The sequence below is a fragment of the Chelon labrosus genome (genome assembly GCF_963514085.1).
Source record: "Chelon labrosus genome assembly, chromosome: 4".
Lineage (NCBI taxonomy): Eukaryota > Metazoa > Chordata > Actinopteri > Mugiliformes > Mugilidae > Chelon > Chelon labrosus.
In genome coordinates this window covers 12,329,715-12,340,742 of record NC_140340.1, presented here as the reverse complement: position 1 = coordinate 12,340,742, position 11,028 = coordinate 12,329,715, and the positions used below count along the sequence as shown (strand labels likewise).

The following is an 11,028-nucleotide window of genomic DNA, read 5'->3' as shown; positions in this document are numbered from 1 at the left end:
GGCATTGTGGGCGGAAAACTACCTGGGCACTCTATTTTAGCTGTCTAAATGAATATTTAATCGCTGTACACAGTTACAGGTCACCACTTAATGAGAAAATGGCACGTTGGATTCACCTCTCGAGGCTTTAATGATGACGGGTTGATATTTTTTGTGTTTCTCTCTTTGTCTGTGATAGATTAACTGAAGTTGCCCTTCGACATGCCCTTCACAGTGCTATGCATTTCCTCCGATTGTGTGTCTGTCTAAGTCCTCTCCCCTGCCAGTCTGAGGGGTGACCTCTTCCATCAGGACCTTCACTCACCTCCCGTGCAATAGTTGGCCATGTTGATGCCTGCCTGATATAAAAGCACTCATTGTGGGTAATATGTCTGAGAACTTGCTTCCTGGCAAATCACGTCGGGGTTAAGTCAGTTCTCAGACATCCAAAACATGTCGGATTGAAACCAGAAACAATCGGAGAATTGTTGACAAATGAACAAAAATGGAAACAAAGGTGTGAGTGCTTGTGAAACTAAAGCAGTCGTCCATTGAGAGTCAGGTTCCATTTTAGGCACCATATTGGCTAACGCTAGTGTTCCCATGATACCTAAGTGTTGCTATGGTAAACTCCCTTCTGCGTCCCTGCACCTCTGAAGAACAGCTGCTGTTTACCCACAACTCCCCACTGCTCTGCCCACTGCTCTTCCCGGATAATCTTCCCCTTTCTGTTGCAGATTTTGAATCACTGCTGCCAAACAGTTTTGAGTCTGAAGGACATGTATTCATTGCTCCCAGGTAGCCCTGCGTGTGAATGCTTGCTGTCATTGATGGTCATCAGTTTTTTGGTCTTGTCCACACATCTCTTGTTTGGTTTTGTTACCTCTCCACATTTCAACTTTTGTATCTCCTTTCTTCAGTTGTGTTTTTTGTGATGTTCAGTTGCACGGTTTGGAAGTTGCTGGTTTCATTGTCTTTTTTTTTCTGGACATTTGTAGAGACAATGTTTTAACATTAACCAATTTTGTACATTGCAACAAAGTACCAAAGACTCATCAGACCTTCTATGCATGTTGCTACTGTGGTGCTGCATGTTTGTATTGCACAAATACATTTAGGTGTTATTGGTTTGGTTCTGCAATGTAATGTAGGGAATACGACACCGAATACTCAGGCAACAAACAAACAATAAAACCAAAAGCTTTAGCTCGCATGTGCTGTTTTATTAATCCGTTTTTCTAAATGGTTGTGGTCTCCAGCTGCAACCTGAAACACTGATGGAATCACTGTCTTTGCCTGTGCTGTGCTCTGCAGTCCAGTCCACGTTTTGCTGCACACAGTAGCATCGAGTAACATGTGTACGGGTTCATGCATCTCCACCCTGTGTGTTCTGTGTCCCCTCTGTAAGGCACAAGCGAGGCAGTGTCTAAGGACTGTGCACCTTCTTTCCCTGAGTTAAAAGGCCTTGTCTGTTCCACAGGGAGTACTGCAATGACCTGGAACTGTCCAACAACAACACCGAGTTCCTGCTCAACTTCATTGCTCTTATGGAGAAGGTGACACCAGACTCCAAACAATGTGAGTTTTGTATAAATATTGTATTTTAAAATGAATTAAAAGACAAAACTGATCAATTCATTGATCCATCAGACCAGAATGGTCTTTGCCGCCCAGTGTAATATGACTTATTCCTCTATTCGTTATGTCTTATTGTCCAAACACTATTAAAATACTTCAACGAGCACCGCTTTTATCACTTCATGATATATTCTTTTATTCTGACACATACGGTTTATTTTCAGTGACTCCCACATGTGTTATCCTACTGCTGAAAATAATTTTTTAATCCACAGCTGAAAATAGTCCCTAACAAATGCTCTGTTGACTTGTCCTTAAGTTATATTTAGTGCACAGTGCCATGTATACTTTTTATCTCTTTGCCAGAAATAAGTGAAAGGATCTCCAGACACATTCTTTAATTGTTGGTTTTGGTTTTTTAATTTGTTAACAACAAGGAAAATGCAGAATACTGTCGGCTATATCCTTGGTGTAATGGTGTAAATTTATATCCAGAAACATGGTTAGTTATTCGTATTATCAGCTGGTGCAAGTGTCCAAAGGTGAAATAATAATAAATGATATCATATATGGATGCATTACAGTTCAGACACCGACTTACAGATTATGTTTTAAAACTGGCTTTGCTTCACTTGTAATTACAGAAATAAGTCGTAGGTTTGTTGTTCGTTATTTATTTGGTTGGATTTTGATTCACGGTGGACCTTTTTGTGCTTGGATTTAACTCTCGTGCTGTCCAATAGGTGACAATTTGCTTCTTCACAACCTGATTCTGGACACTGGCATCATCAGACAGTTGGTGGAGAAAGTGTGGAAGAATAAAGATTTGAACACGTGAGTAGGACCAGGCACCGGCACGGGAAGTGCCTTTTCATATTTGCTGAAATAAGACTTAGATTTGAAGCTTCTGTCCTTTCTCCATCCCGACATTTAGATACGGCTTCCTGGCTGTGTTTGCAGCAACAGATGGTGGTATAACAAGAGTGTTTCCCAACAAGTAAGTGCACTCCCTCAAGGCTGTGTGTCTGCTTTGTGTTTCTCTCATGGTTTTCACTTTGTTAAAGTGGCACGTTGTGAGAAAGGCATAGCAGGAGACTTATACAGCAGGAATTTACAGCTCTGTTATCTCTGGTCTTAAATCTTAGGGCTGCAGAAACCTGGGAGGAGGACCCTGAGCCGTTTAATGCCAGCTATTACCGCCGCAGTCTCGACAACAAGGGCTACATCTTCCGAGCGCCTTATCGAACAGGTGAATGATGCTCTTAGTCTTGGCTTATACAACTCACACGGAGCCTTGTAATAGTGTGTCTCTTTGTTTTCAACCACCCACCCACCCTCCCGGATTGTTTCTTTATTTTCTTCCTTTTTTGCAGACGGGGACGAGCTGCTGAACCTCAACCAAGGAAACGACACCATAGGTATTCTGGTGAGCACGGCTCTGGAGATTACAATAGGAGGGAAAACCATCAAACCCGCAGGTGGGCTCACTTCTGAAATGGGAAACAAAATCCTTTTAATGACAGATGTTGAAGAAAACGTTTCGAGATAATTACACGTCTGTGTTTGTCATTTTGTCTCTTTGTGTTTTTTGTGCTCTGCATCGATTAATTGTGCCTGGATGTGCATCTGTGCTTTCATTTTGTGCCTTTTGAATCATAATGAACCTTTTTGTCTAACTTCTGTTTGTCCTCAGTTGTTGGAGTGAAACTAGACCTTGAAGTGTGGACGGAAAAATTCAAGATTCTTGCCACCAACCATACAGACAACCGTCAAAGCTCAAATATGGTAAAATATTTCTATTAAGAGCATGTTTTAGGGAAAGCTTTTATGATTTTGCTAACATTGTTTGTTTGGTTTTTTTCTCTCTGTGACAGTGTGGCCCAAACAGAGTCTGTGAAATGGACTGTGAAGCCAACACTGATGTAAGCTATACTGTAAATTTTAATTACTTCCTGTGCTCAGCTGGACCTTCTGTGTCCAAAATATATTTCCGCTATACTTCCAATTAATGCTCTATCTCTGTGTCCATGCGCAGGATCTCCTGTGCTACTTAATAGATGATGGTGGATTCCTAATCATGTCCAATCAGAAGGATGACTGGAACAAGGTGAAGATAATGAATTAATTTTCACACCGATCATGGCTTCTCTCTAATCTCCGCTCTGAGCCTGACCAGTGTTTCTTATCTTCTCAGGCGGGCATGTTCTTCAGTGATGTTGACCCCTACTTGATGTACGCTCTCTACAACAATTCCTTCTACAACCGCAAGCAGTCATTTGATTACCAGTCAGTGTGTGAGCGGGTGCCAAACAGCGAAGCTGGAGCTGCACCCAGAGGAGTGTTTGTGGTGAGGAGAAAGAAAGATACACAATAAGATGTTTTGAAAACTGTAGACTGACAAGTAGAGAGACCAATTTGATCTCATTATTCTCTTACATTTCCTCTGTATACATAGCCCACAATTGCAGATTTTGTAAACGTGGCTTGGTGGACATCAGCTGCTGCATGGTAAGATTTGTACATACGATCCTCACATACTGAAGAACATCTAGTAAAGTAAACAAAAGTTTAAAGGACACGTAGAAAGCTCTTCTCGTTTTACAGCTTCATCCACATTCAGATGACCAAATATTTTCACAATGACATGATCACCTGGAAATTAATAAACTTAACTGATCTACCAACAAATGATTTAGAATCACCAGTTAACCCAACGAGCTGTTCTTTGGACAGTGGGAGGAAACACTAGAGAACCTAGAGAACACTCCACAGAGAAAGGCCCAACCTTGCTCACACCCATAAGCTTCTTGCTGTAATGCTTCAGTGCTAACCACTGCTCCAATGCACCACAGTTCATAATTCAGTTCCTAGCACTACACAGAGTTTCCCTCCTGGCTGGCTGCTGCTGACGCTGCTGCATTCAGCTGAAAATCACACTGGACACCAGTATATGGTTGTAACAGCACCTGGTTTAAAGGTGGTTTAGTAGACTGTGCAGGATTCAGCATCAGAGAAGCACAGGTCAGGTATGGTGCCGTCTATTTCCATCACAGTTATTTCTAGAGTTAGGTAGTTGTGGTTCGGTTTGTAAGACTTTATTGCCCACCATGCTGTTATCGTTATTGTCCACTGATAAGGAAAGGACTTGAGTCAATGACTCCAGTGCATAATTAGGTACTATAATTAATGCAAATATGTAAGTTTGTATTGACACCTCTTGTCTCCACAGGTCCTTGTTCCAACAGTTTATATATGGACTGGCTTATCACAGTTGGTTTGTCACAGGTGAGTGAAAACAGGACGTGAAATCAGTATCAATACAGGTGCTTTGCTTGTTTTGTTGTCAGTTACAGTTTCCAGTCATTAAACTTTGCAGTTAACAAACAAAAGCCTCAAAGAGGATTTAAATTAAATTAACAAGCAGCAGATGCACACCGATCAGCCACAACATTATGACCACTGAAAGGAGAAGTAAATAACATTGACCATCTTGTGACAATTCAATGTTCTGCTGAGAAACTTTTGGACCTGGCATTTGTGTGGATGTTACTTAGACATGTAGCACCCACCTAGACCAGACCAGGCACCCCCACCCCATAGCAATGACACTCCTTGATGGCAGCAGCCATCCTCAGCAGGATGCACCCTGACACAGGCACACACACAAAAATGGTTTAGAAACAACTCAAAAAACATGAAACACAGCCCAAGGTGTTGACCTGGCCTCCTAATTAACCAGATCCCAAACCCTCCCCTCAACCCATAGGACCCAAAGGCCTCCACTGACAATATCCTGTTGCTAGACACCACAGGACACCCTCAGAAGGACCATGTCCATTCTCTGATGAGTCACAACTGTTTTGGAGGCACAAGGGAGACCTACACAATATTAGGAAGGTGGTCATAATGTTATGCCTGATCAGTGTAATTCAGCAACTGTTCACAAACTTTAAATACAAACTATGTATAGGATCGGTGGTGAGGAGGGGTGTTACAGCTTTTTTCAGTATGCATGTCTCGGCTCTGGTCTCCGTTGCAGATGAGGTGGATGCAGATGGAATCGACTCTAAAGAGAGGAGCTGCGTAATGATCCAGACGCAGTACTACTTAAGTAATCTCACCAGCTCCTACAACATACTGCAAGACTGTGGCAACTGCTCCAGGTCTGTACGCATGACATAATACGCGCATAATCACACACGCACGTGCTCACACATAAACACAGCGAAGGATCACGCTGTGACAGAGACACAATTAGCAAGACAGATTCGTCTTTCGGTCGGAGTTAATAAACTCCGCTGATGATTAAGCCATATCAGCTTTAATGAAATGGTCATATCATTGGCTAAATGAGCCTTATAAGACTGTCTCATGAATCTCACTGATCCATTAGCAAATGAGTGTGTGATGTAAGTGAGCAGAGGGGGGTTGTTGACGGAGCTCTCTCTCTCTCTGTCTCTCTCTTTTTCTGCAGGCTGATTCATGCCAAGAGGATAAACAACACCAACTTGCTGTTTGTGGTAGCAGAGAAGATGCCGTGCAACACCTGCGAGATAGAGAAGCTGTCCCAGGACGTGGAGGAGTGTATCCTTTTTCCACATTGTACACCGTCTGACACTGAGGAGCGTATACTCTCTAGTCTTTAGATTGTAACTCTTTATATAACCAAACATAGGGGAAACAGACGTTTCATTTTAAGGTTAATTTTATTATGTTGTCCAGTGATTTGCGTCTCCAGGCCTGCGTGACGAATCGTGTGTGCTGACCGATGATGAAAGTTTTCCTTAAATGCGTCCATTTTCAGTCAAGGAGGAAAATCCATGTGAAGAAATGCCAGTGGCGCGCTATCGAAAAGGACCCTCCACCTGCTTCGACAATAATGCAGCTGTAAGATTGTCAGATATCACCACAACACTGCAATGAGTTAAAAACTCAAGACTGTTTAGCATTTACTCCCTAATGAGTCATATATATTTAACAGATACTGCTCTATGGCTCATTCCTGTGTGCTGTAGAGCCATCAGCTACTTGTTTTTCACACCTTCTTGGGTTCGGTCTGTTCATGGGATTAGTTTACAGTGTGAAGATTGACAGTCGCATCCTTTTAAATCCACTGGCCATTGTTTACATGGGAAGAAATTAGTTTCCTTTTTATATTTGTTATTTTTTTACAATGCAAAATTAGGATAAGAAAAACTAACACACCTAAAAACATCTTGGTTTTAAATTTGGTTTGCAAAGACCTGACTACAAGCAACTTATTATCAGCGCCCTCTGGTGGACAAACCATGTACCTGCGACACTATCTCTATACGAAATAATGTTGATTGACTATTGATCAACTCTATTGGTAATATGTTAATTTAATATTATTTATTTTAAATATACAAGTCAACCAAATTAGTAGAAATTAACTGGTTGATAAAAGCACATGCGACGAGGGCTGCTTAACTGTTTGCAGCATCTTAAAATGTTATAAATGTGTAACTATGTTTTTTTGCTTTTGCAGGAGAACACGTCAGACTGCGGGCGAGGTCACTCCTTCCGTCCGTCCCTTTACACTTTACTGCTCATTCAGCTGCTTCTGCTTTATCCTGTCGTCAGTCCTCACGCTCACTCTTTACTACTTTAATTCCGTTTTCCTGCACTTACCCTCCTTTCGGCCCTCCTGTCCTATCCCAAAACCCTCCTCCCACCCCCAACCTCCATGCCCCTAAGCCCTCCCCTCGGTTTAGTCATAGGTAATAATGGGACTTCACATCACAGCAAGTTGGAAGCCCTGAGTGCCGCGCTACCCAAGCCCGCTTCAGTCTGTGTCGCTTAGTGACAACTGTGGGACGTTTATGTCCTCAGCAAGTTAACCTTCATCTGCAGGAAGAGCGGGTGGTGTCGCACCACCTGGATCATCAGAGGCAACGTCAGAAAAGAGAAAACAAGCCTCCCATGACCTCCTCACCATCTCCACCATCCTGATAAAGGAGGGGGGAGAAGGACAGCTCATCACAGACCTCCCACCGCATATAGACTAGAGAAAGGTCGTCTGTCGGCCTTCGCCTCTGTCTGTCAGACAGACTTCTCCTCCTTCTCCTCTCCTCCATCGCCGAGTCTCACCACTCTTGTCATTTGCCTCTGGTGAGAGGCTGCGGACCATTCAGCCACTTATAGCCACCATAGAAGAAAATAACAGAAAAAAAAAAGAACTGTCAAGTATACAAAATGTCAAGTATAAACTGCTGAAGTGATGAGTATTTCCAAAATAACAGTATATTTAGGTTTTCATTTGAAAAGGAAGTTGTTAAGTGTTAACTTAAAAAGACATGAATTCATTTATCGCGCTATATCTACTTGCCAAAATGAGATATACTTTCATGTGGTCTTATTTTTGTAGCCAAAACACGAAGCGGATTTAGATTTAGGATAAACCGCGAGAGGAAGAGGAGACTCCCCGCAGCTGAATGCTGACTCATTTTTTTCGCAAATGAACGCTTTTAAAAGACGTCCACTGAAGATTATTGTAATTACATGACGGCAATCACATTTATCCAAGTATTTCTCCTCACAGTTACTATTTGAGGTCAGCTATGGCTGTAAAGTATGAATCAGTGTTCAGTCGCTGCGGGAATATTGTTGATGTCGTGTCGCACTCTTCTTAATGATCAATTCAGGCCTCGGGTTTAGACTGATGTTTTAAAAAAAAAAAAAAAAAAAAAAAAAAAAGAAGAATCCCTGTGCACTCTGATGAGAAAACTCACCTGTGCCAATCATCATGAGGCTTCTCCATTGACCTCTACTAACTCTCCTAGTCACGATTTGTAAATGTGCTTTACTTCTGTCACACAGCATACACACCAAGATCTCTGCCTCATGGTAGTACCAGGTGGGTTCGATTTTCACGGGGTGGCTATTCGTTATTTATTTATTTATTTTTTTCCTTTTTTTGGGGCTTGTATTAACTTTGACTGATGCTGTTCAAACTCCAAAAAAAAAACATTCGCTGCTGGGGGATAGGGGCTTATCAAACATTTCCAACAAAAGTGCAGAAGAGGCCACTAAATATGGTGATCACGTGCAGTAGTAGTCTGGTTGTAATCCATCACAGTTCGTCCTTTGGTCATTACGATTTGTGCGAAAAGTCATTTTAGACTCCCATGTTTAGGAGCCGCTCTGTTTTCATAGTGCCTTGATGCACTTTGTTTTGGAACGCACCAGCCGTATAAGAGTAGAGCTACCGTATAGTACCTTTATAGAGCAGCCATCTTTTGAGGCGAGACTGAGTCTGTTGGCTATAGAAAATAGCTTTACACAGAGCCATCACACTGACATGGCTCAGCTTAATGTATAAACCCTCTCGGCTGTCGTTGCTGTACTCCTCCAGAGCCACCTGACCGTCACCGTATGGAGTTACTATACCGTTCCTTTACAAAGCCATGCATAGAGCTACGATACACTATCAGTATACAGCGACTTAACTGGCCATAGAGCGTCTTTAGGGCCACCTGACTGCTACAGTTCTGCCTGAACTCGTGTGTGTTTGTGTGTGGATGTGCGTGCGTTTTAGTTTGCGTTAAGCGCCCTCAAAGGGAATGTCTTTTAAACGAGAGCGTGTGAGGAACGACGGACGTGCTCGCACCGCTGCTCGTCCCTGTTCCTGTGTTGTAACAGACAGAATCCAGTGTTGCTGTGGGAGGAGGAGAAAAAAAAAGAAAAAAGAAAAGGTGGATTTCACTGAAACAAAAAGATCTTTAACTCTCGGTCTGCTGCTTAAATACGGGAGCAGAGGGAAGAATGTGTAGTTATCATCAGTGTTTTTGTGTTTCAATGCAACATAGTTAACAAAGCCTCTCTAAATGCCTTAGTGTTACACAATACGGAGCTCTGATACCCCACATGTACCCTCTTCCCCACGCACACACGCAAATAGACCCCACAATATTCACTCCCCTGGGTTTTCTTGGTGTTATGCAGTAAGTATAGTGAGCTCTAATTTTGTATTCTTGCGTCTTGGAATGATTAGTTATCGATCGATGCCTGTTTGATTAATTGCTTGAAAGCGGGTGGGAGTTTTTAAATTTGATGTTCACGCCCACCCCAAAACTCACTGTATTGCTCAGGTGGGATGATTCACACCACAATTTGAACCTTAACTACACTCTGTACAGTTGTTGGTACTCTTTGATGTGACAAATCATGCTGGCACAGTAACTGCAGCTCAAAGCAAATCTGAGAAAAACAAAAAGACTGTTAAAGAAGACGAGTATTTCCGATTCGGATCCTGTCGGCGTCGGGGCGCTGGCCCGCGTCCTCCTGATGCTGGATGCAGAGTTACTTTTCTGGCATTTGTTTGTCTCTGTCCTGTGCCATTAATTCTGTCTGTATTTCCCTATTTCCACTGTCTGTAAATGAACGTGCCTGTGGAAATGTACCCCCTGCAACTTCCTCTCTTTTCCTGGCTCTGTACGCATACAGTCTCGCACACAAGCTAAATATGTAGGCCTACACTTTGTGCACCTGCACTGAGACATTATGCACAACGCGCACACACCTATACGCAAACATGTAATGACACTTATTCATGCCCAGCTGGGAGATGTCAAACACCGGGCAGAAGTAAGCCGAGGACGCCACTTCCCAGGTGTTTTTAGTGAGCGGGCGGGATGTCAAGAGGCAAGCACAGGGAGTGGGTCTCCACAGAGCAGCACGGACCTGTTAAACAGAAGGTCACGGAGGAAACAAAGTAGTGGCGTCTGCGTGTGCATCCCGACGGAGAATGTCTTCTTTAAGGGACACACACGTCTGATTTCTGTGGTTCGACGGATTTATACTTTTGCCAAAAAAAGAAAGAAAAAAAGAAAGAAAAGTAAATAGAAAATTGGACCAGCTTGGGGACGAAATGGAGGGGGGTCCGCTTTAAGAGGTCAAGTAAAGGACGGTTATGGTGAAGCGCCCTCCCGACCCTCGCTGCATCTGTGTTGGTGCGTCTCTGTGGGAAAGACACGTGTGTATGTGATTCTGTAGTCTGTAGTCTGGTGCTATGTGACCATGTTTGACAAGTGTGTGAAAAAAAAAAATAACAGCAACATTTAGAGAAAAAAAAAGAGTAAAATCAGTCAAATTTTAAGTGAAGTTTAAAAAAATATATATATATATAGGAATACAACACTGTTGATAAGTTTGAGATCTGACGTCAAAATGTTTTTAATTTTTTTTGGTTGAACTCTTTTTCGTTTCCGTTCTTGTACGTATGTGAGTGTGAATGTTTGTGTGCGTGAAAGAGTTAGCTCCTTCTTTTCTGGGCACTGGTCCACGTCGCTCCATTCTTTTGTACAGATGAAGCTAAAAAAAAAAAAAAAAAAAACACAAAACAAAAGAAAAAAGAAGAGGGCAAAATTTGTAAAATATTGTGTCTGTGACTCCTTGTAAAATATTTTCAAATTGTTTATTACAGAGAATCAGTTATTAAATAATGTTCAT

At 42.3% G+C, this 11,028-nt stretch overlaps 1 protein-coding gene across 1 annotated transcript in view; it reads left to right on the top strand.

The window, feature by feature from the left end:
• cacna2d2a (calcium channel, voltage-dependent, alpha 2/delta subunit 2a) overlaps positions 1–7,261 on the top strand; it is a 141,596-nt gene extending 134,335 nt beyond the window's left edge. Inside the window, exons 23-38 of the mRNA XM_084543718.1 lie at positions 717–777; positions 1,460–1,557; positions 2,301–2,391; positions 2,492–2,554; positions 2,703–2,806; positions 2,931–3,035; positions 3,251–3,342; positions 3,432–3,479; positions 3,593–3,664; positions 3,752–3,904; positions 4,013–4,065; positions 4,787–4,842; positions 5,597–5,720; positions 6,032–6,141; positions 6,362–6,444; positions 7,067–7,261. Of these exons, the coding sequence (XP_084399844.1) occupies positions 717–777; positions 1,460–1,557; positions 2,301–2,391; positions 2,492–2,554; positions 2,703–2,806; positions 2,931–3,035; positions 3,251–3,342; positions 3,432–3,479; positions 3,593–3,664; positions 3,752–3,904; positions 4,013–4,065; positions 4,787–4,842; positions 5,597–5,720; positions 6,032–6,141; positions 6,362–6,444; positions 7,067–7,189 (1,436 nt within the window). The 3' untranslated portion in view covers positions 7,190–7,261. The remainder of the gene's footprint in view (positions 1–716; positions 778–1,459; positions 1,558–2,300; positions 2,392–2,491; positions 2,555–2,702; positions 2,807–2,930; positions 3,036–3,250; positions 3,343–3,431; positions 3,480–3,592; positions 3,665–3,751; positions 3,905–4,012; positions 4,066–4,786; positions 4,843–5,596; positions 5,721–6,031; positions 6,142–6,361; positions 6,445–7,066) is intronic.
• The last annotated feature ends 3,767 nt before the right edge of the window (positions 7,262–11,028 follow it).